This window comes from Balaenoptera borealis (genome assembly GCF_965194805.1).
Source record: "Balaenoptera borealis genome assembly, chromosome: 19".
Taxonomy (NCBI): Eukaryota; Metazoa; Chordata; class Mammalia; order Artiodactyla; family Balaenopteridae; genus Balaenoptera; species Balaenoptera borealis.
The window spans coordinates 26,379,801-26,407,594 of record NC_138878.1 but is presented as its reverse complement, the minus strand read 5'-3'; the positions used below and the strand labels follow the sequence as shown (position 1 = coordinate 26,407,594).

Sequence of the window (27,794 nt, the reverse complement as noted above, 5' to 3'; positions counted from 1 at the left end):
TTCCAATCCACTTTTCTGTAAACCTAAAACTGCTCTAAAAAAATAGTCTATTAATAAAAATAAGAATAATTTTTTAAACACTTCATAAAATGTTCATACCCTTGGCCCTGCCATCCCTCTGTAGGAATTTATTATGAGGAAACTGTCAGACCAGAAGACAAAGATTCCTAAACACAGACACTCTCTGCAGCATCACATGTCATCATGAAAAAACTCGAGATAACTTAAATAGCCAATGACAAGGAAGGAAATGGCTAAATAATTGGTGGTATCTCTGTGTGGTGGGGCATTGGTATCATGGTTTTAAAAAATTTACTGATGGGAAAATATGCACAATATTATGTTATTCTATTTCTTTGTTGGTGACAATTCTTTTCACATTTTCACATTTCTAAAATAAAGATTATCTTATTATCCATGTATACGTTTAGTGTAATATTTCCTTTTTTTCCCAAAAAGCTATATTGACTCAATAATGTATCATAATTAACTGCATCTTAGACTCAAAGAAATGGAGTATGTTCCTGATCTTTCTTTTATAATCAGAATATATATATGTATATGAACAGTAAAAAAGAGACTTTTGCTGGTTTTGCCTAGGGCAGCTCTATCCAATAAAAATATGATGTGATCCACATATGTAATTTAAAATTTTGAGCAACCACATTTTTGAAAAGTAAAAAAATTAATTTCAATAATGTATTTCAGTTAACCCAAAATATCAAAATTAATATCATATGCACATGTAACCAATATTTTAAAAATTAGTAATAAGAGACTAATCCAAAACCTGTGTGTTCTCTACAGCTGCAGCGTATCTCAGTGGCCCTTGCACTTCAAGTACTGAACTCGGCAGCCAGTGGCTTCGGGATTGGCTCAGGTGGGAGGCTGCTCGGCAACCCGGCCCCGCCTCCCTCTCTGGATCCTTCCACACACCCTGCCCACTCCAGCGACAGAGGACCACTGGCTCCTTGACTCCACTATTTCGCAACGCCACACCTTTCTTCCTGCTGTTCCCTCCCCCCGGGATTCTCTGCTCCTTCCCTCCACCTACCCAGGCCAAGCTCAAACTTAACCTTTCAGAATTGACCGTCCCACGCCCCCCTCCCCCCACCCAGGGCACCGGGCAGATGGTACCACAGTTAAGACTCTGTCGTCATGCTGTCTGGGTTCAAATCCCAGCTCTCTGTGTGACCTGGGGAAGTCACTTCACGTCTGTTACCTCATCTGTAAAATGGGGATGCTGATGGTTCCTGCCTTGTGTGATTGTTGGGAGGATTAAGTGAGATACTATGTGAAGTGCTTAGAACAGGGCTGGTCTGTATAAGCCTTCTCCAATGCTTGCTATTATTATTATTACTATCAGTGTCGCCATCATCAACATTTGAGCATGGACCTCTATGTGTGGCAGCTCTCTGGACTGGCAAGTAGATTCCTCCTTGTTCGCCAGCTCCTCCACGGCTAGCAATGCCCAGGGAGCATGTTAAGCTGTATTCCCTGGACTTCTTCCCACACAGCCGTGCCCGCAGGGTGGAGGAGTGGACACGCACGCGCTGTGAATTGGCCAACTCAGTAGACTTTGGGATGCTGAAAGGATCTTTCTAGCAGGTCTTGTTCATGTCTGCCCCCTTTTGCCTGGCACGTGGCAGGTGCTCAGAAAATGTTAGATTAGTGAGGACGTGGAGACTTGGCCCTTGAACCTTATCATGACAATGATTCTTTGGGAGCAAGGTGGCCTCGGCAACATGGCGGCAGTGGGACTCCTTTCTGGGAGTCTTGGTACCGTGAATTATTAAGACACAGGAGGAAGACTGCGGCTCACCTGTTTCCCACGCCATCGTAAACCCAGTGAGTGGAGCCAAGGCCCTCATGGGCTGAAGCCCAGTAATACAGACATGAGTTCACATGTAAAGTGTAGAGCAGGTAGGCTGTGGTCCTGATAACCCTGCAAAAGAAGGAAAGGCATGAACACAGTAGCAGAAAGGGCGGCAATGACATATCACCCCAGGGGTCAGAACTGCAGGGAACAAGCTAGTCTTCACCTTTCCCAGAGCCCACCTCAGAGACCTCCCTGTCGGAGCTGCACGGCCCTACCCAGCTGTCTGGTGCGATGGACACTTGACCGATGGGAACCAGTGGCTGGACTGGGCCAACTGGCTGCTCTATTGAGACTGTGCTGGTTACGAATGGTGATACTTGAACAGAGAGTTCTCAAGACCGGGGGCTGGAATAGGCACAGAGCTACATGTGCAGACAATTCCAGGGAAGTGGAGGAGCTGAGTGGGGGATGCATCGGGGCGGGGGGCAAAGAAGGGACAGATGCATACAGAGAAGCGCTGCCCCATGAGAGATGGGGAGAGGAGCCCTGTCCCCGAGCGTGGCCTGGCGGGTCCTGGGTCCCAAGCTTGGACATCTGAAGATGGCCCACTGTGTCCATACAGCCACTACCCCCGTGTTTGAGCGGTTAGGGGGGTCAGTTTCCTGAGCTGAGACTAAATTGAGGCCCAGCTCCCTGGAAATGCAGGGGAGCCGTGCATGTCAACCTACGTGAGCCCTCCTCACAATTGGGGGAAACGGGACATTCCTGGTTCTCTAAAAAACAAACATCCCTTCGCAGAAGGGCCAGGAAGAGGCCTGGCTTCCGGTGAGTGGCAGTGGCGAGGGGGCCTGGGGAGCCCGAAAGGGGAAGTGATGGGGGTAGAGAATGCCTTGCTCCGTTCTTGCTGCAAATGTCCTGGGGCATGTGTGTGCGTGCATGTGTGTGTGTGTGTGTGTGTGTGTGTGTGTGTGTGTGTATAGGGGTCTCACCTGTAAATGTAGGCTTTGCTGAGGATGGATTCCAGGCGGTCGTTAAACTCGAAGAAGGCCACGTACTGGGAGAAAGAGCAAGGCATCAGGGGTGGCCCGCTGCCCTCACCTCCCAGACCATTCCCCACAGCTGCCAAGACTGAGGGTTCTTTCTGCAGACCCCCGGTGGGGGGGGGTTGGAGAGTGAACATTCAAAATCAGTGGTCCTTAGCCCTTTGAGGCCCCTCTTCCTTGGAAATTACATATAATCATGTTGTCACAGTTTGTGTATAACTTCAGGGGACTCCTAGACCTTCCAAATCCTATCATGAAACTTTTAAGGTACATGCATCCCAGGTTAAGGACCCTGTTTTCAAGGTTTACTTATAAAGACAACAATTATATAAAGAAACAGCTGCTCGCTGATCTCCTCGAAAGGCTTATTTATAATAATAAAGTGTAAGATAACTGCCCATTACTGAGCCCCTTGTATGACCGCACTTTATACACTTTACCTTAGCACTTATTTACATATATTATCCTTCTCCTTTTACAGAGAGGAAACTGGCACTCAGGGGAGTTCAGGAACTTGCCCAAAACACACAGCTGGTAAGTGACAGAGCCAGGGTTCGAAGCCAGATCACACTCAAAACTGCAAGCTCTTTCCACAATGTTACACTTGCCTCTAGATCTCTGCACACATGTTGTTTGACCTTTGAAAATAACACTGATGAAGATTCCCTGTGGGCCATGCTAGCTATCACCCCGGTGTTCATTCTAATTCCCATCTGGAGTTTGCATTGGATGAAGGACCACGGACTTGGATCCTCACCGTGGACCCAAAGAGTTGCATCCTCTGAGTCCTGCTAGATGTTAGGTGCTTGAGTTATGTTCACTACTACCACGGGGACCAAGATATGGATCCAGCCTCTGTATTTGGGGTAAAACTTGGGCTGTGGATCTAACCCTCTTCACTCTGATGTATGGCTGTAAAGCAACCTCTGCCGCCCCTGGAAGGCTGGCACGTGTCAAATAAGACTGGTGCCACTTCCAGTTTCCCTCTTCCTCTGGGCAGCCAGGAAGCTCAGAAGCAGCTTTCATGCTCAATTCCAGATATGTTTGCTTTTCATCGAGGTACTTGCATTCTTCCAGCTTTTCTCTGCCCTATTTCTCCAAGTTATTAAGGTTATTGCGTTTGCCTCTTTTGTAAATTCCCTCATTACCATTTTGGGGAAGAAGCATCAGGTATTATGTAAGGAGAAAGATGAATTTACTTGGTCTGCCAGAAAAATCCATTTGTGGGATACTGAGTGCTCTGACTAGCTGTCCACTCTGGTCATATTAAAGGATGTTGCCAGGTCTCCACTCTACACTGTGTCACCCTCACTGAGACATTGGCTCTGCCCCGGTGACAGGAGGAATGGTTGTAGTGACACTGTAATGACAACAACTAATGATGAAACAGGTGTCGGGCTGCATGTTCAAATCCATCCTGGGCACTTCCTGGCTCCTGTGACCTTGGGCAAGTCACCCAAGCTTTCCAAGCCTCTGTTTCTCCATCTTTTAGATGAAGACCATCATAAAGCAGAAGTCTCTCTGTTGAATCTCTATAGCAACTGAAAGCATAGACAGTGGAAACAGGCTGCCTGGGTTCAAATCCAGACTCTACTCCTTCCTACCTGTGTGACCTTGGGCAAGTTACTTAACCTCTCTGTGCCTCAGGCATCTCATTTGTGAAATTCTGGTACTAACAAGACTCATCTCATGCTGTTGAGGAGCAGGCACTTGTAAAGCCTCCAGAACAATATCTAACACACAGCACAACTAAGAAGCACTAACAATTGTAAGGAATTTCCCATCTCCCCTCGGGGCCACCCTTCCCAGATGCCTCCTGCTCCCCAGTGCTGCTCAGGCCAGACATTAAGATGCCACTGCAGGTGCAGAGCACGGAGGAGCTAAAGGCCTTGGATAGTCTTACCTTCAAACAGCGGGGCAAGCGCAGGAGGGGATTCACACCGAATTTCAAGTAGAGAAAGTCCAAGGGCAAGAGGCAGAGCATGTCCATCTGAAATCCCAGCAGGACACCACAGTGCATAAAACAGTATATAACTCCCAGGGTTGTGGGATGGGGTGAGTGGCAGGGGTCTCCACCTTCAATGGAAAGGTGAGGTCAGAATGCCCCTGGAGGGGCTACAATTAGGGCAGGAGGCATCCTACCAACGAGCTCCAGCCCGTGCTGGTCCTGGCGGGAACCACGTCACATCGGCCCCAAAGCACCCAGGGAGCCCAGAGACCACCTCCCAAGATCCCTGGCACACACCTTAAAGCGCTGAGATTTCAGATAATTGTTGCGCATCTCCTTTTTGTCTGTCTGGAATAAAATGGAATACTGACTGTGAAATGGTCTGAGAGCTTAATCCCTGACCCCATGGGAGCAGCAATGGAAATCCCCGAACAACCTCCACCTTCCTATTGAAGTAACATCCCCATGGATGTGTAGCAGAATGGACCAGCAGAGCTTCGATGAAAGCCTCACAGTCTACAGATAGGGAGGTCGAGCTCCCGGGGGTGGCATGGTGGGTGAGGGGGGAGGCTGTCCAAGGTCACTCAGCTCAATTCCAACTTCTTGGATGGAAAGCAGGGACACTGAGCTTATTCTCTCTTACCTGGACCATTTGCAACCTTATTCACTGAGGAGCTGGCCACTGCTCTGATCAGACCAGGAAAGAGGTTGCTCAGGGAATTCTTTTTCCTCTAAATTGTTTTAGAGGCTCAAACTCAACTTGCCTGCACACAGTGGAGCAGGCTCTGCCAGCATGGGATTTTGAAAAGTGACATGCACAGGGAGATGGGAACTCTGCCAAGTCACAATCAGGACTTAGGTTTTCTCCCTAATAAGTGCACCAGAGCACAGGGTCCCAAACTGGTCTGAGTAGTGTTGCAGGAAATGTTGATTGTCAGCAGATACCTGTGCTGAGCATTCTGCATACATCACCTCCATAGATCCTCACAGCAATGGTATGAGGTGGGAGCGATTACTATCCCCATTTTACAGATGAGGAAACTGAGGCTCCAAGAGGTGGTACAGTTGTCCTGGTTGAGCCGAGATTTGAACCAGGTCTGCCTGTTCTAAAGGCCATTCTCTAGGCCACTTCTTCATCTCTCATTCCATCAGGTGGTCCAGGAACCATTTCACCCATGAGCGAGACTTGATGTATGTAATTTGAATGTACCAAAGATGTGTGAAACAAGCAATGGTGCTGTTGAATAAGCATGGGTGGACGTCCTGAGATTTCCTTGTTCATTTAGCCTCTGGTCCATCCCAGCAGCAGGGGTCAGCCCCACGAATGCTCTGGCTGCAGGGTCTGCTCCCAGCCATCACCCCCCACCTGTCTGTGACTCACAATGACGTCCCCGCCTCTGACAAACTGCAGACGCAGCTGGAACACGGTGATGTCCAGGAGGTAGATGAGGTCACACAGGTAATCCATCAGCAGCCAGAGGTGGATGTTGTCCGGCATCTGGTAGGGGAAGGCCCAGCGCACGGGAATCAGCCAGCAGTTCCAGTTCCAGGCCAGCACCACGAAGAACAGCCACAGGATGTACATCAGGCCTGCGGGGGTGGGAGGGGCAGGAACATGCTAGAACGTCAGCCAGAGAAGGGCTCCTCGCCATGGGATGAGGGTGGGGCTTTCTTCTTCCCACTTGTCTGTCTGCACTTTCCTACAAGCACTATATGCGGCCCTTCCGTAATTTGGGGGCGGGGCATGTAAAACTATCTTTGATATAAAAATAAACCACGGCAAGGCCCTAACAAATTGAGTACTCTGAGTAGGGGATATGGGATATGGAGTCACTATTAGTTAATAGACAGCTAACCAGGAAACACTTTTGCTCTCATTCTTGTTGAAATTTTTCCAAAAATGTATTTCCTGCCTTTGTAAATACACAATAGTAAATAATGCATAGAAGATGGACAGATGGATACACAGAAGGATAAGTGCATGGATGGATGGATACTGTAGGTCACCTGGGCATTTTATCATTTATTTATTTATTTATTTTTGTTTTTACTTTTTTTGGCCACGCTGGGCAGCTTGCGGGATCTTAGTTCCCCGACCAGAGATCAAACCCATGCCCCCTGTGGTAGAAGCGCAGAGTCCTAACCACTGGACCACCAGGGAATTCCCCCCACCTGGGCATTTTAAAGGACCAATGGACACCAGGGTTGAAGTCCTGCCCTCCAAATGACTTCTTGTGTGTCCTTAGGAAAGTCCCTCTCTGGCACCTGTTCTGTCCTCCTCAGAGAAGTCATAAGGAGAAGTCAGATAAAAGAGGCAGGGAGCTCCTTTGTAAACTGTAAAGTGCTGTGCACATATGAAGCGTTGTTACTCCTCAAGAATACAAAATGGGCTAAAAGGCAAGTGAGAGGGACTTCACTTTAGATGTTGGAAGAACTTTTCCCCTTTTCTGCTCAGAGCAGCAGCTTTGGGAAGGAGTCAGGAAAAGCAGAGTAGAAAAAAGACTTGGCCAAGAGTCAGGAGTCCTGAGTCTGCCACTGACTAGTTGTGTCTTTAGGCCAGTTAACTTCTCTGTACCTTAGTTTGCTTGTCTGTTAAGATGGGTATGATCTTATGTTCCTAGTTCAGGGACCTTGTTAGTTTGGGGCCCACCCTTGCACTGCCCCCACCCCCTCCCATTCTCCTGCCCTCTCATGTGACATGTGGCAACACCCACCGCCTTCCCAGGACTCACTGGTCAGCGGGTCGATGCTCTGGGGAAACTGGTACTTCTTCCAGGGGCGGCGTTTGAACTTGCAGCAGAGCATTTCACAATAGTGTTCCTCCTCCACCTGCCCCGCTTCAGCTGGCTTCACATCCAGGGCCGGCTCTGGGGCTTTCTTGGCTGGGGCTATGGGATGACACTGTGACCCTCTGAACCAGCCCTGAGGCTCGGGTAGAGGATGCAAAGAGAAGGCTCGCAGGACTTCCCTAGTGGCGCAGTGGTTAAGAATCCACCTGCCAGTGCAGGGGACACGGGTTCGAGCCCTGATCCGGGAAGATCCCACACACCTCAGAGCAACTAAGCCTGTGCACCACAACTACTGAAGCCCGCGCACCACAAATACTGAAGCCCGTGCGCCACAACTACTGAAACCCATGCACCTGGAGCCTGTGCTCCACAACAAGAGAAGTCGCCGTAGTGAGAAGCCTGCGCACCGCAAGGGAGGGTAGCCCCCGCTTGCCACAACTAGAGAAAGCCCGCACGCAGCAACAAAGACCCAACGCAACCAAACATTAATTAATTAATTAACTAATTAATTATTTTTTAAAAAAAGAGAGAAGGCTCCCAACTGCAGACTCTGGAACTGAAGCTGAGGGGACCCTGGCACCATCCCACAACCTGCTACAAGCTCTGTGTGCTCTCCTGCAGCAAACCACACAGATCCTCTTTAATAGCAACCTGGGCACCTGCTCTGAAGCTCTTACAGCTACCAGTCTGGGACTGCTTCTCAGGAACTGCCTAAAACGAGGTGTTTCTGGGCAAGTTGGATGTTTCGGTTGAGTGTGTGCTTGTGTGTCTGTGCTTGGACCCCTTGGTTTCTCTGGAGGGCTAGGGGCATTGGTACCCAGAACTTCCACCACCCAGGGCCAGAAATCAGGAAAACATTGTTCTAGGTTTTTCAGAGCAGAAATCTCAGCTGTCTCACCTCTAAAACAAGACACCAAATGGGATCACAGTTTTCCTGTGCATCTATGGTGATGTTGTTGGTGACCTAGAGATTGGCTCTTACAGGTTTAATACGGCTATGTTTCCAGCTTTAGGAGTGTGAAGTCAGGCTCTGCTAGGTCCGCTGTTGGCACCATGAGTTCTAAGGCACAACCCTCCTGTTGAAAAGACCTAGAAAACCTCCCGGGCGAGAGAGCATGGTTCTTATCTCCTCCTGGCACTTTGAAAGCAGGAAACTTTCAGGTAACCCCATAAGAATATTGCAATGGAGGCCTCTGAAAAATAAGACTGTGTAGTTCCAGAGTGGGTTATGGACACCATCTAAGTGCAAGACCATGAGATACATCCCAGGGTGGACCACCTGCCCTCCAGTGGGAAAGGGGCAGAGGGTCAACAAGGCAACTTGCCCTGTGGGAGAGAGAGCCAAGTACAACTGGATCACTGGTCAGAGCTTTGACATTCTTTCCTCCCCTGGACATGTAGCTAAACCTGTACATAAAGGACCTCAAATTCCAGAGAATGGAGATCTGGGCTTCTCTCAAGCACCCCAACCGTTTCCTTGGGTTCACCCTCCCCAAGAATTGACAGGGGCCTTAAGGGGCCCCACCCCACCCCTGGTCAGGTGGCCCAGCCCCAGCTCTGGACTCACAGGGCTTGGGGCTCTCTTCATCAGAGGTGACATCAGGGTCGATGAGCTTCTCCTTCACCTTCTCCGTCCGCTCCTTGAAAAGCTTCACCAGCTCCTGGAGCCGGTCGTTGATGAGGGTGCCCGTCTGGCTGGCTGTGGAGGCTGCGCGGTCCTGGTCACTGAGGGAACACCACCCAGAGCTGAGCGGGCTGTGTGGGGAGGGACCCCTGCGCCCCCGGGCAAGAGCTGAATCTGTATCCCACCTGGCCTCAGGGGGTAAATCCTGCCCCAGTCTCCTTCTGACATCAAAACATCAAACCCACCTTGATATCTCCTGGGAGGAAATTCAGTCTGGGAGTAACACCCGGGTGCCCAGCTTTCAGAAAATGTACCACGAATGCTCTGATTCAGATGGGCAATTCCAAAAAAACTTGGATTCCACTTGTGATTTAGGGGGAAACTCTGGAACTCAGTTCAGGGCCGTTAGTCTCAGTTTAGGGTTCACATGAGATACAGGACAGATCAGAGAGGGGACAGGGGCTACTTTTTTAGGCTTAGGAAATAGATGATGGAAAAAACAGTGCAGGGAATTCCCTGGCGGTCTGGCGGTTAGGATTCTGCGCTCTCACTGCCGAGGGCCCAGGTTCGATCCCTGGTTGGGGAACTAAGATCCTAGAAGCTGCACAGCGCAGCCAAAATAAATAAATAAATAAATAAATAAATATTAAAAACAGTGCAGATACATTACATATTCTTTTAATTTATAGGAATTTAAACTGCATGAACTTGCAGCAAGGGAGAGACAGACACAGACAGACAGAGAGAATGAATGAGAGTCTTCCACTCAGTGTGGGTCAAGAGCCCCGGGTGAGTTGAGACGGGCGGCCGTGTGAACCAGCCTATGTTCTTTTTTTTTTTTTTTTTTTAATTTATTTTTGGCTGCGTTGGGTCTTCCTTGCTGTGTGCGTGCTTTCTCTAGTTGCGGCGAGCGGGGGCTACTCTTCCTTGTGGTGCGCAGGCTTCTCATTGTGGTGGCTTCTCTTGTTGCGGAGCATGGGCTCTAGGCACACGGGCTTCAGTAGTTGTGGCTCACGGGCTCTAGAGCGCAGGCTCAGTAGTTGTGGCGCACGGGCTTCGTTGCTCCGCGGCATGTGGGATCTTCCCGGACCAGGGCTTGAACCCGTGTCCCCTGCACTGGCAGGCGGATTCTTAACCACTGAGCCACCAGGGAAGCCCCAGCCTGTGTTCTATGTTCTCCTCTGAGTGGCCTGTGATCCTCTTGCTGAGCTGAGGGTAACACTAATGTTTACAGATCTACTGGTTTTTTTCATACATTGAGGCACTGAAACTCAAGCCAGCTACTCTTCTTGTGCTCAGCTGAGGGAGCTAGCTGGAGAAAAGCAGCGGGGGCGTCATAATGAGAGATGGCACTGGGGGACGGAGGAGACACGAGCTGCTCACCCACACCCACTCCCTCCTGCAGGGAGTAGTCACCACGCAGCCAGGGACTACGTTGCCCAGGTGTGGCCGTGCGAGCTCTCACGGGTGGACATGCTAGTGCAATTCCGGGCCTCCCTGTGGAAGAGCGGCCTGGCACTCTCCCTTTCCAGTGGTGACCAGCAGGATCTTGAAAGCCACACAAAGGTGGCAGAGCCACCGTTGGCTGGGGCCCTAAATGACTGCAGGGAGCAGAGCCTTCCACTGACCTGAAACACATCACTGGTGACACAACTATGACATATGAGACGTCTTGTTCCTTAAGCCGCTGAATCACTGAGGTCTATTTGTTATAGCATCTTAACCTACTGAGGTAATACATGGGGTTCCATGCTGACCACCTTAAGAGTTTTCAAAGGTAATTTTTATTATTATACCTGATTTCTGGCTTACTTTCTGATATTAAACCCTACCCCTACGCCTACCCTACTGCATGAGATGTGACTCCACTGTATGCTAAAATGGATCACTGGACAATACGTGAGGTTTGGGTTTTTCCTGCTTCTTTTGCTTTTCTGAGCTTTCCACAATGCTGTTAAGCATAAACTCTGTAAAATTATGGACAGAAAAAAAGACTGGAAGGAAAGTATATTGTCTCCTAAGGTCACTCCAGAAGCTGTGGCTGGAGAGGAGGTGAGGATCCCAGGCCAGAGCCCAGGGCTGGGGTATTCACTGTCAGCAGCCTACGTAGACCCTTCAGGAAAACACCTCCCACTGGCCCAGCCCTTGTGACACTTCGATGTCAGAGACACAGGTCCCGATGCCCTCGTAGTGGCCTCTAAACATTGTTCCACAGACCAGTTGCATCAGAATCACCTGGGGAGCTTATAAAGATGTGGATTCCCCAGGGCCCACTCTCTGTGGTTCTGGGCACAGCTGGGCCCAGAGCTTGAGCCCATTCTGCAGACCAGATTTTTCAGAATCTCTGGGCTGGTCAGAAGCAGCCTGGGCAGGAGACCCGGCCCTCTCTTACTGCCGGGAAGCCACTGGCACAGTCTGCCTTGGGGTGGAAGGTTCTAAAAACATCCATTCTCCTCCCAACTCACCTCCCTTTGCTTGCCCATCCCCACCCAGACTTCTGATTCCCTGAGACCCCAGAGGTGGCCCCCACTTACTCAGTGCCCTGCGGGCTGGTGGGGTCCGACCAAGCGACCACGGGGGATACGGCCGGCGACAGCATCTTGAGCTCTTCAGCCTCATCATCTTGGGAGCACAGCCTCTTCCTGCAAGAGCACAGACATGGAAGGGAGGGGCCTTCAGGGAGGCAGGGGCCGCGAGGGGGTGAACCAACTCTGAGCCCTGCAGATCACCCAGAGCGAGTCCTGGCGGGGAGGTGGGGACAGAGGATGGTGCTGCCAAAGGGTCCTCGCTTGCCTGCAGGGAAACAAAAAAGGAGAAGAGGGGACACATCCAACCTCTGGATCTCAGTCTCTGCATCCATTCAATGGCCTAGCATAAAAGTAACAGCACTGACTTGGGATCGGGCAAACCCGAATTTGCACCCCAGCCCTGCTTCTTCCCAGTGTGTGACCTTGGCAAGTTACTCAAACCCTCTGAGCTGCCTCAGTTTTCCCCCTCTATAAAATGGGACTAAATCTATCCAATTCAATGAGGTGCTTATCACTCAGTCGGGTCTCAGTTTAAACATCCTTCTCCCTTCCACCTCCCAGTCTGAGGGTACTGCCCTCCCCAGTCCACCCCATCCCCTTCTCCATCACACTACCCTTCCAGCTACTGAGAAGGTGTGAGGGCTCACATTCCATCTTATTAACGCTCCTGGAAGCTCAGCTTCTCTCCCTTTGCAGATGTGTCCCTGGCTGGAAAAGTTGACACCCATGGGCCATGAAGTCTGTTTTCCAGCTCATGGTGTGACCTGGGGAAAGCCCATCCCCTCCTGGAGTTCCCGCTTCCCTGTCTGAAGAATGAAGACTAAATTATGCCCAGGTCCCCATCATTCAGTTCAAGTCTGCCACAGAGTGCTGCATTTGGAATCACTGGTGTCTCAGCTGCTGGTGTCTAGATTTGAATCCACTTGGTACTCTTCCCATACTCAACCACCGTGACTCAGGATTCCACCATTAGGGCTTGTAAAAGGATACAGTCAGAGGGATGTGCAGCATTTGCTTTATTCCAGAAGGCTCTGAAACCACCCTATTACCTTCTGCCAACTCGCCTAGAATGGCAAAACTCATGGGTTTACCTCTTTTACACTCTAATTAAGAGGATGCCTGCAAACAAGAAGACTGGGGCAAAAATCTCACAACTGGGACTTAAACTCAGGCATCCTGCTCCCAGCTCAGTGCCCTCTCCGGGCCTGGAGAGAATCCAGAGTGTGGAACTAAATCAGCAGCTATGCTCCTCTAGCACCGCCCGGTGCCTGGCCCTGTGCTGAGCGCCTCACATACAGTAGCTTGCAGAATTTTCATAATCCTAGTAGACAGGGGTTGTTTGGGATTCACTCCAAACCACAGCCTTGCACTGTGAGAAGGGCCTTGCCCATGTGCCCCTCTGTTTTGGTGGCTTTTCTGCTCCCATCAGTTGCCCCCAGTGCTCATTCCATCCCGGACCACAGGCAGCCGCACTGGCCTCTCATGTCAGGCATCAGAATTCCTTCTTGGCGCCAAGCTCAGGCGGAGGCTTCCCAGTTTCTCACAGTCACATTCTCCTTAGCACTCTCTGGAAAAATCTTGTGTGATTATTTGTTCATTGTCTACCTCAGCCCCACTAGAATGTCAGCTCCATGAGGGCAGGCCCCTCTCAGGCTTCTCCCTGATGCATCCACAGCACCTAGAGCAGAGCCTGGCACATAAAGACATTCAGTAAATGTTTGCAAATGAATGAATGAATGATAATAAGAGGAGCCTCACAGACCCAGCTCATAAGCAAAAGGCAGGAGGCTTTGATTCTTGTCTCACGTGATCTTAGTCCCCTCCCTCCTCCCAAATATCCACCTCTAACCCAGCCTGTAGAGTTTCCCTACCCTTATCAAGGGAACAGAGGGAGGTAGACCAGATGTCTACAATTATGGTGGTGCCCTGTCTTCTGTTCTCTGTACTCTGTGCATCATTCAGTGAATTAAACGTTAGGACTGATGTGTCTGTGAGCTGTGTTCCAAGGCTGGGTGAGATTATGACTCTTTTCTCCACATCAAAATCTGGGAGCCTTCTGTTTGCTACATCCAACCGTCTCTGTTTTGGCAGTCTTCTGACCTCAGCTGAGAAATTACTCAAGGGTTCATGGATAAAAGCAAGAATTAATCAAGAAAAAAGAACCATCCCTCAATCTAGCCAGCAAAGGAGATGCACTGGCAGCTCCCCTTTAGCTTAATTAACCATTCACAAAGCACTGTACTGCACTTCACAGACTGCCTACAGCTCTAGGCAGGCCCTCTCTCAGTTACCTGGCTCAGGTTGTCCAAAACCAACTCTAACCATGCAGCAACTAACTTATCTCGAGAGGCACAAAAATGCATGCAACCCTGACCAGGAAACCCACTCTCGAGAAAGGAGCCCAAGGACAGAGGGGCAGAAGACCAAAGAGATATTTGTAGCACCACTGTGGACAGTATTCAGCAAGAGAGGATTGTTATGTCTATCCTGGCACATGGAGCTGGAGGATGTCAACACAGCATCACGATGAGTGTTAAGGAGACAGACTGGCAATACGGAAAAGGGCTCAATAAATAAGATGTGGTCTCAAACGAGACATGATCCAATCACTCCTTCAACTAAAACCACTCAAAAGCATGGGCCCACAAACAAGGTATGGAAGAGAAGGCAGAAATATAGAACTACCACCTAGAGTGGTGGGATTAGGGATGGTTATTATATCTAGTGTTCTTTGGTATGTCCACTGTATTATTTAACAATAAAATTAGCCCTGTCACATTTATTACCCCCTTCAAACGTACAATTGAGGGTATTCTGGACAGGGCTTCCTCAGAGAGCTCTTTCTAGAGCCTGAAGCCAGGAATTAGGAGAACTGAAAATGGTGGGGCCATAGTCCCAGCGCTGACAGCAACTCACTGAGTGACTTGGGCCAGCTTCTTCCCCTCTCTGGCTCCAGTGTCCTCAAATGCCAAATGCACAGGTGGCACAGTGCTATGAAAAGCCCAAGAGAAGCATAAAAGGTGACCTGAGGCTCCTTGTGGCTGATCCTGGGGCCCCAGGTGTGTCGGATTCGGCAGGAGACGGGGGCAGCGGCACGGGAGAGGGTGGATTCTCCTCCTCGTAGAGGGGATGGCTGTCAGCATCAGCGTCTTCCACCTGCACTTCCGGGTGCTCTTCCGTGGCAGGTACTGGGGAGAGGAAGGAGGGCACAGCGTCAGAGAGAAGCCAGGTCCCAGGGCCTTGCTGTATTCTACAGGGAAGCCACAGAAAACCTGCGTGGAGGGGCCTCTGGAAGCCTTGCCTCCCAACAGGGCCCACAGGAGAGACCCATGCAGGGGGCAAAACGATGCAGAGCCCAGGGCCCTCTGACCGCCACGCCCATGCCAGCCACTAACCCAGGAGCCACAGAAGCCACAGGAGCTCCTGGACACAGCCTGGAGCCCAGCTCTCCAAAACCCAGCCTGGTTTCCCTGGGCCTGGAGAAGCATCAAGGCCCTGGGGTGGGTGATGGGGGTGCATCACTCAGATAGGGCATGGGGAGCCTGGGGGTGCCACGTCCTAGGGCCTGGCCTGGTGCGGCCTGGCTCAGCTGCTTCCCCTCTCTGGACTTCAGTTTCCCCATCCCAAGGTAGGGGTGACAAGGCTCTCCCAGGCCTGTGGGGGCATGAGACATGGGGCTAAAGGGCCTCACACTCTTTTTATAGTTGATTTACCACGTTGTGTCAATCTCTGCTGTACAGCAAAGTGACTCAGTTATACACATATCAACATTCCTTTTTTTAATATTCTTTTCTATTATGGTTTGTCACAGGATATTGAATATAGTTCCCTGTGCTATACAGTAGGACCTTGTTGTTTATCCATCCTATGTATAATAGTTTACCTCTGCTAATCCCAAACTCCCAGTCCTTCCCTCCCCACCCTCCTCCCCTTTGGCAACCACCAGTCTGCTCTCTATGTCTGTGAGTCTGTTTCTGTCTTGTAGATAGGTTCATTTGTGCCATATTTAGATTCCACATGTAAGTGGTATCATACGGTATTTCTCTTTCTGACTTACTTCACTTAGTGTGATAATCTCTAGTTGCATCCATGTTGCTGCAAATGGCCTTATTTCATTCTTTTTTATGGCTGAGTAGTATTCCATTATATATATGCACCACATCTTCTTTATCCATTCTTCTGTCAGTGGACATGTAGGTTGTTTTCACATCTTGGCTATTGTGAATAGTGCTGCTATGAACGTAGGGGTGCATGCATCTTTTTGAATTATAGTTTTGTCTGGGTATATGCCCAGGAGTGGGATTGCTGGATCATATGGCAACTCTAGTTTTAGTTTTCTGAGGAACCTCCATACTGTTCTCCATAGTGGCTGCACCAATTTACATTCCCACCAACAGTATAGGAGGGTTCCCTTTTCTCCACACCCTCTCCAGCATTTGTTATTTGTAGACTTTTTAAAGATAGCCATTCTGACCAGTGTCAGGTGGTACCTCACTGTAGTTTTGATTTGCATTTCTCTAATAATTAGTGATGTTGAGCAACTTTTCATGTGTCTATTGGCCATCTCTATGTCTTCTTTGGAGAAATGTCTATTAACGTCTTCTGCCCATTTTTCAGTTGGGTTGTTTTGTTGTTGTTGTTGAGTTGTATGAGCTGTTTGTATATTTTGGAGATTAAGCCCTTGTCTGTCACATCATTTGCAAATATTTTCTCCCATGCCATAGGTTGTCTTTTTTGTTTTTTGTTTTTGTTTTTAATGGTTTCCTTTGCGGTGCAAAAGCTTGTAAGTTTGATTAGGTCCCATTTGTTTATTTTTGTTTTTATTTCTATTGCCTTGGGAGACTGACCTAAGAAAACATTGGTACTATTTATGTCAGAGAATGTTTTGCCTATGCTCTCTTCTTGGAGTTTTATGGTGTCATGTCTTATGAGTCTTTAAGCCATTTTGAGTTTACTGTCGTGTATGCTGTGAGGGTGTGTTCTACTTCGTTGATTTACATGCAGCTGTCCAACTTTCCCAGCACCACTTTCTGAAGACACTGTCTTTCCCCCATTTTATATTCTTGCCTCCTTTGTCAAAGATTGACTGTAGGTGTGTGGGTTTATTTCTGGGCTCTCTATTCTGTTCCATTGATCTGTATGTATGTTTTTGTACCAATACCATGCTGTTTTGATTACTGTAGCTTTGTAGTATTGTCTGAAGCCTGGGAGAGTTATGCTACTCTTCATTGCGTTGCGTGGGCTTCTCATTGCGGTGGCTTCTCTTGTTTCGGAGCACGGGCTCTAGGTGCGTGGGCTTCAGTAGTTGTGGCTCGTGGGCTCAGTAGTTGTGGCTCGTGGGCTCTAGAGTACAGGCTCAGTAGTTGTGGCACACGGGCTTAGTTGCTCTGTGGCATGTGGGATCTTCCCGGACTAGGGCTTGAACCCGTGTCCCCTGCACTGGCAGGTGGATTCCCAACCACTGCGCCACCAGAGAGTTGTTTTTTTTCCTCAGCATTGCTTTGGAAATTCTGGGTCTTTTATGGTTCCATATAAATTTTTTGATTATTTGTTCTAGTTCTGTGAAAAATGTCTTGGGTATTTTGATAGGGATCATATTAAATCTGTAGATTGCTTTGGGTAGTATTGTCATTTTAACAATATTAATTCTTCCAATCCAAGAGCATGGGATATCTTTCCATTTCTTTGAATCCTCTTTAATTCCGTTTATTAATGTTTCATAGTTTTCAGTGTATAAGTCTTTCACCTCCTTAGGTTTATTCCTAGGTATTTTATTTTATTTTTTCTGGTGCTGTTTTAAAAGGTATTCTTTTTTTACATTCCCTTTCTGATATATCATTGTTAATGTAAAGAAATGCAACCGATTTTTGAATGTTTATCCTGTATCCTGCTACTTTGCTGAACTCATTTATTAGATCTAGTAGTTTTTGTGTGGAGTCCTTAGGATTTTCTATATATAGTATCACGTTTTTGCATATAGTGACAATTTTACCTCTTCAGGGCCTCACACTCTTGAAGGGCCTCCAATGGAGACATTTGGAAGTTTCCTGCAATCAAGGGTAACAGGTTGTTTTTGTATTGTGTGTTATCCCTGTTTGGGTACATGTTTGGTATTTCCTTATTTTTGTACATGCCAAGAGCCCCCGAAATTCATCAACCCAACCCCTCTCCTGACCTCTGAGAGACCTCGCATCCTGAGAATTGGGTCCTCCCTGGGGAGCCTGGGTGTGGCCCTACCTCAGTCTTCGTTACCCACCCCAGTGACTGTGGGGACAGGTCTGCCCCAAGGCAGAGCTCAGAGGATGCTGAGGGGCTGGAATTGTGTCCCCACTCCCCACCATGCCTGGGCGGGACCACCCAATAGCAGCCAGGCATAGACCTGGGCGCCAGCAAGGCAGGGGCACACCCCCAAAATGGGGAGGGGAGCATTTTGAAACACTTGGATACGTGAGCTTTTTCTAATGGCCACCATGGGAAAAGCCAGCACTTTATGAAGTTTGGTGGAGGGAACGTAAGCAGACCTCAAGACTTTGGAGCGTTTGTTTTACTAACCCTAAGCTCTCAGGGGAAGAGGATGAACAGGACTCAAGAAGCTTAAGAAGTTTTGCTAGACTCACCAGAGATGCCCCAGGCTGTGGAAAACAGGAGAGAGCCACGGGGCGGCAGGGACGTCCCCCTGCTTCCCTGCAGACCTCGGGAGAGGTGAGCTGGAGGTGGGCCAGGGGCGTGGAGGCAGCCAGGACAAGGGCAGCTTCTCAAAAATGCTCAGGGCCCTGGGGTGCCCCCAGCATGGCCCCCAGGCAGCAAAAAAACACCCTGGTCTCAGCATCCATGAGGCTGTCTCACGGAACCTGGGAGGGAGAAGGTGGTCCCCTTACCCCCTGCCTCGTCCTGCACCAGACCCTGTGAACTCAATCACTCCCAGGGGAGGGCGGGGAACTCCTAAGCCTGATGTTTCATTTCCTGCCAGCTTGGGAGAGTAGAAACTCAAAGCAGAAATTATATTCGTTTGTATTATACTGATTTATAGAATAAGAATACTATAATTCAGAATATAAAGAATATTTTATGCTTAAATTGGTTTAGAGAATAATAATATTTACTGTTAAGCACTTCCTATATGCCCGCTAGGCATTAGTTTCACTAAACTCTACGTGCGTTATATATATAAACCCTTTCATCATTCCCGGCCGCTCTGTGAGGTCTCTGCCATCATTGTCCCCATTTTGCGGAGAAGGAAACCCGAAGCACAGAGAGGTTAAGAAGCTTTCAGCAGAGCCCAGATCTGGACCCAGGCAGTCTGGCTCCAGAGCTGAAACTCTTATCCCATCCGGAGGCTGGTGACCAGCATATGCAGAGGCCTCTGTCAAAATGAAACCTCGGCTGAGAGGGGCCAGGCAGCACCATTGAAATGGGAATAATGTTCTCACTACATGCTGTCACCGCCTTGTCTGCAGCATCTAAAATCATCGTGCGTTCTACTGTTTAGATTGGGCGTAGGTAGAAACCATATATAAGACCCGCAAACTATCACCGAAGGACCTGGCTCTTGATCCTAGACAGTAAAGGTTTTAGAACCAAGTCTGGGGAAGAAGGCCTTGATTTACATCTCTCTATTAATCTGTGTTGTAAATTCGACCACTACCGTGACCAATACCAAGCCTTATATAAATCCCTGTTTTTTAAATCTTTTAATTATTTGAAAGATTTTTTTGACTGACAATATTTTCTATTTCTCTACTTGTTTTACTTTTAATGGCTAATATAGGCATTTTATAAATAGCCTGTATTGGGCTTCCCTGGTGGCGCAGTGGTTGAGAATCTGCCTGCCAATGCAGGGGACACGGGTTCGAGCCCTGGTCTGGGAAGATCCCACATGCCGCGGAGCAACTGGGCCCGTGAGCCACAATTACTGAGCCTGCGCGTCTGGAGCCTGTGCTCTGCAACAAGAGAGGCCGCGATAGTGAGAGGCCCGCGCACCACGATGAAGAGTGGCCCCCGCTTGCCACAACTAGAGAAAGCCCTCGCAAAGAAACAAAGACCCAACACAGCCATAAATAAATTAATTAATTAATTTTAAAAAAATAGCCTGTATTAATGAATATTTAAACAGTGCTGCAGTAAACATCCTTGCCTATTCATCAGTAAATAAAATAAAATCATCATGTGTCAATGACAGCCGGTTCAACCCACTGTCCCAATGTGTCACTGGGACTATTTCTCAAAGTGTGGGGCCCCCAGGGACCAGAGAAGGCACATGATGATTTTAGATGGCACAGCCAAGGCAAAGGATGACAGAAGAGAACCATTCCTCCCTGTCCGGTTCTGTCTGGATCCTGAGAAGGCAGAGAGAAAGCCTCAGGTTAGTGCTGCTATGGCCTTAACACCTCTCTGACACGTCTGAATCCCCCTTTGCAGCTGGGAGAGCAGACTCAGCTATGAGCCTTCAGCAGGCCACGTACCTCACTGGAAACTACCAACTCTACATTGTTCTCCATACCTTTGTGGTTATTTCTATTTATGCCTTCTCTATATTTATGGCAGGCCATGCTGGTTTTCCATTTGAATTATAATGTAAAGCTTCCTGTTTAAATACACTCAATTAAATGAAAAAGTGAATCCACTGAAAGAAAGATAGTAAGCAAATAAATGCAGAGCTGGTACAGAATGCACAAAAATCGAGCCGCGATATAAGGGTAGAGGATGTGGAGGACCCTTTGGAGTGAGGAGATTTAGGCCTTGCCCAGAACACTGAGCCTGGCGTGTCATCCCCTGTCACGGGGTTGATCACGTGCCACCTTGCCCCAACTCTGTGCCCACCCCAAGCCAGGAGGAGGGAGAGGACGAGAGTGGATCTCTTCTTGTGAAATGTTCAGCTCGACCTGCCTGTGAATCTCAGAGGCAACCTTGCCCAGTGTAATCCAAAAACAAACAAACAAATTAAAGGGAAAATGGCAGGTCTGGTTTGAGTCAAGGCAGAAAGTGACAGGGGTTAGCCCAGAGGCACCAGTATGTCCCCCAGCACTTTGTCATCAGGCAGCAAACAGCAGGAGTCCGAAGGCCACTGCGGGGATCTTGTCACAATTAAATGGATCCAGACCGGCTCTCTCTCTGCACTGGCCCCTGAGGACGCCTCCTCTGGGTCTGCCTGTCAGCACCTGGGGGCCTCCCCTTTCCTGAAAGGGAATTTGCTGAGCAGATAACAACAGTCCTCAGAAAGTCTAGCTCCCAGCCAGCTCTCAAGGTCGGTAGATTCTGTCTGCAACGGACCTCCACATTCCTCTTCTGTTCCATTCCCCTGATTATTCTCTTCCCCCACCCAGCTCCCTGCCCCAAGCCTCTTGGCCTGGAGATCTGAGGGACTTGTTTAAACTCGGGTATGAGTGACTACCTGTATAAAAATTGATGATCTGCAAAAAGCCATGTTTAACCCAAAGAAATGAATTGCTAATTGTGGAATTTTAGGCACAGAGAGAAGGGGACTAATACCCTTCAAGTCACCACAAAGCAAGATGAAGGCACTGGTCAGCAGAGGAAGAAGGGGTGGTGTTCCATGAGCCCAAATAGTGGCCAAGACCATGGCACCCATGCAGGAAAGAGCCCAAGCCATGCAGAAGCACACCACAGACCCCAGCGCGCTGGGTGGTCAATTTCACGCTACCTAGGCGACGGATGGAGCTCCTGGTCTCCTTGGCGAAGCTGGAGTTGGACAAGGCTGTCCTCCGGAAGATGAGGACAGGGATGCGGGTGATCGGGGGGTGGTAGCTGGGCACATTGGGGAGGTGCTCCACCAGGTTTGGGGGAGCAAGCCCGGGGGTCACTTGGCCAGGTGGCTTGTCCTGGACCAGGCGATTCAGCTCCACGTCCCGGCCTGGTTTAGCCATGGTGCTGGGGGCAGGGGATCTCAGGCAGAGGCGGGACCCTGGGGACTGCAATGAGGAGCACAGAGTTGGGAGAGGCAGGGTAGGTGGGGCTCTTCCCCACCAGCGCCAACACACACCAGCCCGGTGCCCGCCTGTGCTTGCAGCAGCTGCACCCAAAGTCTGGAGCATCACTCTCGTCCCCGGAGTTCAGTGTCAAGAGCGTCACCAGTCATGCGGCTCGTCCACCCAACAGCTCTGAGAGACAGCCCTGAGCGCCCCAGCTCTGGAGCTTTCTCTGCTAACCCACCATCGTAGCATTTCATACTTTAGACTCAAAGAAATTAGAGTCAGAGAACCCAGAACTCCTCAGGCTTAGGCTCACAGACTCAAACGTTCTTAGCCTGGTAGGATTTTCCATCCCAAAGAAATCCTGGAGCTCAATTAATTTCACTTCCAACCAGAAGCAATAACTTTTCCTAGGTCCCTGTTTCCCCAAATGGGCTGCATATTGGAATCGCCTGGGCAGGTCTGGAAATGCCTGATGCGTGGGCCCATCCCCAGAGATTCTGATTTAATGGTCTGGGGTGAGGACTGGCACCCGGATTTTTAAATCTCCCCAAATGATTCCAATGTGCAGTCACGATTGAGAACAAGGGCTCAAGGCCATTGCCTCTCAAACACAAATGCGCAGAGAAATCACCAGGGATCTTGTTAACAATGCAGGTTCTGGTTCAGCAGGTCTGGGATGGGGCCTGGGATTCTGCATTTCTAACCAGCTCCCAGGTGACACCAAAGCTGCTGGTTCAAGATCCACACTTTCGAGTGGCGGCAGACAAAGGGCTGTGCTTCAGTGTTTCTCAAAGTGTGGTTCCTAGGCCACCTGCTTCCAAATGACCTGGGGAAGGGGGTGGAACCAGCCCCACGGAACCTGAGTCTGCAACCGGGTGATCCTGGTCTTGTTCATCCATGTGGGGTGCAGACTTAGTAGGTTTCTGGCAGATTTGGGTTAAAGTTAACAGAGGATGTTTTTCAAAGATCAGGTGGGGGGCAGGCTCAGGACACCTGGGGTTGAGACACCCGGGTCCAGTCCCATTTGCGTCAGTGGCTGCCTGGGACACAAACATCATTGTCATGGCCCCCATTATGGTCTCTTCTTTCAGTTCCAGTGATGCACTGTCACCCCCACTCTGCCCAGCAACCCAGTGAGCTAGGTACTGTTATAGCCCCCTCTTTCTTGATTTGGGAGCCACAGTTAAGAGAGGTCACAGAACTGGCTCCAGGTCACAGAGCGAGGAAGAGGGAGGAGCCAATAGTGAAACGTAGGTCTGTGTCCTTGACCACTGAGCCAAGTGCTGCCCACATGGAGCCTCAGTTTTCTCATCTGTAAAATGGTCTGTCTGCCTCAAAGGGCAGGTGGAGCACCACCAGTGTCTTGAGGCCTGTGGAAGTTTGCAAGGCCAGGGCTCAGTGTCCAGACATCCTCACTCCCCTAGAGTCTGTCCCCATCATCCCTGAAGTTCTCAGGATTAGGGGTGGGAGTGATAAATAATCAAATTGTGCTGGGGATCTTAGCAGTAAGGAAAAGCTCAAAAGACACAGAGTCTAGGACACGCCCTTAGCGAGCTCTGGCCCCAGTTTTCACTCAGGTACGTTACATTTGAACCAAATCCTCACTGGGCAGTAACCTAGAGAGCTGCGTTCCCAGTGAGGGGGTTGGCAGGAGAGGTTGGCTGGGAGTACGGTTTCCCCAGGCCTCCTGGGGTCCTGGGGGGGGCCTCAGTGCAATTCCCCTGGGGCCTTTGAAATACATCATCAGGCTCTGACAACGTGGCCTTAAGATGCACAGAATGGGTTTTGCCTGAGGATGGGATGGGGTGGGGGGACGAGTTGAGAGGGAGAGGAGGAGGGTTTGCCCCTGTACCCTGGCTGCCCCCAGCCTGAAAGCATCCTGGACATTCTTATGCAACCCCACCACACACCTACCTCCTGAGCTGGCGGCCGCGGCCTCCTCCTGCAGTTCCTGCAAAAGATAAAGAGGAAACCGAAGCTGTGACCATCAAGCCCTGTCCTAGCCCTAGTCCAGCCCAGCCCCTGTGGGGGGATCTACCCTCAGGATGGGCCCCAAGACTAGTCCTGGCCCTGCCTTTTTGGTCATACCCTCCAGCTCACCTTCTGGGGCACCCAGTGCACACAGGAGCCCCAGGCCCCAACACCTGGACCTGTCACATGTAATGAGGGGAAATTCTCGGGCAGCCCTCTGCGTGTGGGGACAAAGCACCTAAAGCAGCCACCACGGCACTCTCCATCCGGCACCACACTTCACAGCATAGAACTGTATACAATACTCCAGGGAAAGGTTTTTAGCCCCATTTTACAGAGGTGGCCACTGAGGCCCAGAGTGGGGAGGTGACTTGCCCAGGGTCACACAGCCACGTGAGGACTGGAGTCTAAGCCCACTGCTCCCACCCATGGCCATACCACCCGGGGCCCTTCCTGACACCATCTGACCCCTGCTACAAGCAGGGCCTCACAGCACGCACCACCCTGCTCACCTCTGTCCTGTGGGCATCTCATCAGCCAAACCCCGCCCCTGTAAGCAAAGGGGACAAGGCCCAGCCCCTTCCGCCGACTCCAGTCCAGGCCTCCGAGGTAGCTCGGGCGCCAGGCCTGGTGCTGCTCCATACCTGGTGTGAGGCGCTCTGGTGCTCAGTTCCGCCTACTCCACTCTGGTCCTCGCCGCCCTGCACCGCCAGACAGCTATCCAGCAGGACACTGTGACTGCGAGGGGGCAGGAGGGAAGGGCTGGGGTTAGGAGTGTTAAATGTTGCCTGAACTGTGCTGAGTGCCAGGCTCTGTGCCAGGAGCTGGGGCACAAAGACGCCTAAGGATAGGTCCTCGCCCTCTTGAAGCTCCCAGCACAGGGCAGGTGGCAGATCTCACATCCTGCTAACAAGTTCCCAGTCTGAGTCACACTCTGGAGCAAGTAGCTATGAAGGGCACAGCACAATTCTGCCTAGGAAGGAGGGCTTCCCAGAGGAGGTGGCCTGTGAGCTGGGAATAGGTAGGGAATAGTGTCCAGGAAAGGGGAACAGCAAGTGCAAAGAAAATCACGGAGGACGGTTTTGAGGAACTGTCCTTTGGGGGCTGACCAAAGGGCACTGTAGAGTGTTCAAAATCTATGCCCAGCATTTCCCCTCTGAGAGTCTCCAGGCAACCTTGGGGATATAGGCAGAGCAGAGAGTATGAGAAAAGTGAGGCACAGAGAGGTCAATTGGCCTGGCCAAAATCACACAGCAAATTGTCCCACATCACACAAACCTCGGACACAGACCCTGGTTTTTTCCATGCCATGAGATCAGAGCCACACTGCAACTGCTGAAGGTTTCAGGGGTCCCTGGACCAGGCAGAGGCATACATGAGTGACGGGGGCCGGGGTGAGACTATAGGGAGGAGAGAACCTGTGCCCATCTGAGTCAGCAACCCCACTCTGCTTGGAATGGGAGTCCCGTGGCCAGATCTGCTGATTTTCAAGAGGAGCCTGAACTACACGTTTTAAAGGTGGGACCTCCGCATCTCTAGATGCTGATAATTAATCCAAATTAATAGATCTATATTAACATCTGTATTATCTATATTAATATCTATATTAATATGTCAATATCCAAAAGAGCCTGTTTCCAGACTAAATTGGGCCCTGAGATGCCTGTGTGCAATCTCTGGGTTAAAATGATGACTTGGGACCAAGGGCTAATGTGATTTTTGTGTTTAGAATTAGATTCTGCTTCCTAACGGCCTCACCCCATGCCATGGACCACTGTCGCCAAGGGGCTCCTGCAGGATGTTCTTTGGCATCTGCTGCCCAGAAAACCTGAATTCCCCATCCTTTACCCAGAGGGCCAAGTCTCAGCCCTCCTGAGGTGGGTGACGAGATGGGGACGGAATTACAGCCCAGTCAGTTTGGAGCCAGCAGCCTGGGAGCAGGAATCAGCCAGTAATCATACTGTCACAGCAGCTCCCAAGGGCTGTGTGCCAGGCACTAGCCCAAGCACATGGCACACACAGTGTCTCACCAAATCCTCACCAAAATAAACCGGAGAGCCCAGCTATGACTGATCCTATTTGAGCTTAGAAATCGGAGGCTCAGAGAGGTCAGATGGCCTGTCCAAGGTCACACAGCCTGCACCAGGTGAACCTGGATAAAAGATGGGTGTCTCTGACCCCAGCACCAAGTCTTTAATACTCCACTACCTGCCTCTGAGTGTCTGCACAGCCCCAGGTGACGTGGAGGAGTGAGGCGAGTGTTTGGAGGATCCAAGCACCTAACTCACTTTATTTCTCTTCATTGCATACGCATTTCCATTGTGAGGGGCCTGAATTGTCAGAGTCACACTCTCTACCCTGCCCAGGAAGAAACAGCTTTTCTTGAAGAAAAGGGCATATTATGACTTTCATAGGGCCTGGGCACTTCAGCCTTCACGGGCTCCTTCCTTCATATATATATTTTTCAAATTCCATTTTGTGACTGCATTCATACGAAGATTAATATGTTAATATTATATATTAAAATATTCTCTTCCATCTAAAAGTGCATTTCTTGGTCTGATTTTAAAAGAAATTAAAATGTTTTGGGGGGCCTCTAAAAGTATTATGGGAACCGTGCCTTCCACACCTGACAGAGAAGCCGGCCCTGCCCGGAAGGGTGGGATGGGCTTGTGCTGCGAGGGGCAGACTAGATTCTCCTTCCCTGGAACAGATGCAGGGGCCTCCTCGGTTCTCAGAGCACAAAGGCCCAGGAAATGAACTTCCCACAGTCCCAGTCAGAGGCTTCCTGGGGTCTTGCTCATTCTAGAATCTGGCCTGGAAAGCAAGTCCCCGGGAAGCCTGCGTTTGCTTATCTGTCAAATGGGTAGGACTCATCCAGCCTGTACTGTACAGACTGGCTTATTTGAATGAGGTCAGAAGGGCCAGTGAGAAGCTCATGGAAAACTCAAAAAACCTCCCCATGTCCGGCGTCATCTGGATTCTCCACCTGTAAACACTGGTAAGCAGCTTTCCTTGTCTGTAGTACTAGGTGTCCGCTTAGGAGCCCAGCCTGACCTGGGACGGAATCCCAGCTCTGCGCTTGCTGGCAGGCCACCCGTGGATGTGTGGGCTGCTATCTCTGAGCCCCAGTTCTCTCATCTGTGAAATGGGATTAGCAGTAGGAGCCTTAGCACAACGTCTGGCACGGAAAACAAGTGCTAATCAGGTGACAGCTGTTATTATGACTGCTCTTGTCATTATTATTATAAATCCCAGAGGAGGCGGCCTTCTGCAGGTCTGTGAATCACCCACATAGATTGCGGAACATTTTGCACAAACATCTCCAGCTACCGAGACACGTAACAAGCCTTACAGTGGCCCTGTCAGCTCCACCAGGGGCTGTTTGGGGACCCATGTACCCCCAAATCATGTTGCCCCTGGTTGGCAGTATGCCTGGTGCCTGCTAAGGCCCCCTCTTGACCAGCCCAGATGCAGTGGGCCATCAATTTCTGGAAAGTTCCCAAGTCCCAGGGATTTCCAAGTAGAGAATCAGAGAGACTGGCTGAGGTGGGCATCCCAGAAGTCCTGGCTCTCCGAGTTAAAGGTGTGGGGAGTAGCAGCAACAGCCAGCTGGCAAGAGTTTACCAGCCCACTGTCCTCCCCCAAGTCACGAAACAGGCTGTGCCTCCAAGTTAAGGTCCTCACTGTTGCCTTCAGCAGACTCTTCACCCGGTACCCCAGCCCCGAAAGAAGGAAGGAGGGGAGCCCTTAGGGAGAAGCAGCCACCTACTTGGGTCTCGCTGTCTTTGCTGACAAGGACGCCCGTGGTGCAGGAGTTCAGCTGGGGGCGATGACATTCATTCCAAGCCCCAGGTCGGTGCATGCCAGTGGAGAATTGGGGGAGCCCGAGCCCAGCCCCGAGCCTGTGAGGCCAGCTCTGGAGCCAGTGTGGCTCGGGTGGCAGATGAGCCACCAATCCTTCCTGCTTCTAATCAGATTGAGGGGATGTGCGGGGAACTCTGCGGAAATGCCCCCAGGGAGGCCAGGTGGGGACCAAAAGGCTTCCGTTGCTATGAAAAGCTGAGTTGTTGCCAGCAGAGACCAGGTCGCTAGGCGACCATCTGCCCGTTACCAGGGCTCGCGCGTCATCAGTAACCC

At 50.2% G+C, this 27,794-nt stretch overlaps 1 protein-coding gene across 1 annotated transcript in view; it reads right to left on the bottom strand.

Moving 5' to 3' along the window:
• CNGB1 (cyclic nucleotide gated channel subunit beta 1) overlaps positions 1 to 27,794 on the bottom strand; it is a gene marked incomplete at its 3' end in the record, with an annotated part of 74,017 nt that overhangs the window by 20,199 nt on the left and 26,024 nt on the right. The window contains exons 15-25 of the mRNA XM_082370226.1: positions 24,299 to 24,392; positions 23,598 to 23,634; positions 14,777 to 14,939; positions 11,758 to 11,865; positions 9,167 to 9,324; positions 7,543 to 7,698; positions 6,192 to 6,400; positions 5,108 to 5,158; positions 4,766 to 4,852; positions 2,809 to 2,873; positions 1,823 to 1,945 (exon numbers count right to left, since the gene is read on the bottom strand). Of these exons, the coding sequence (XP_082226352.1) occupies positions 1,823 to 1,945; positions 2,809 to 2,873; positions 4,766 to 4,852; positions 5,108 to 5,158; positions 6,192 to 6,400; positions 7,543 to 7,698; positions 9,167 to 9,324; positions 11,758 to 11,865; positions 14,777 to 14,939; positions 23,598 to 23,634; positions 24,299 to 24,392 (1,251 nt within the window). The remainder of the gene's footprint in view (positions 1 to 1,822; positions 1,946 to 2,808; positions 2,874 to 4,765; positions 4,853 to 5,107; positions 5,159 to 6,191; positions 6,401 to 7,542; positions 7,699 to 9,166; positions 9,325 to 11,757; positions 11,866 to 14,776; positions 14,940 to 23,597; positions 23,635 to 24,298; positions 24,393 to 27,794) is intronic.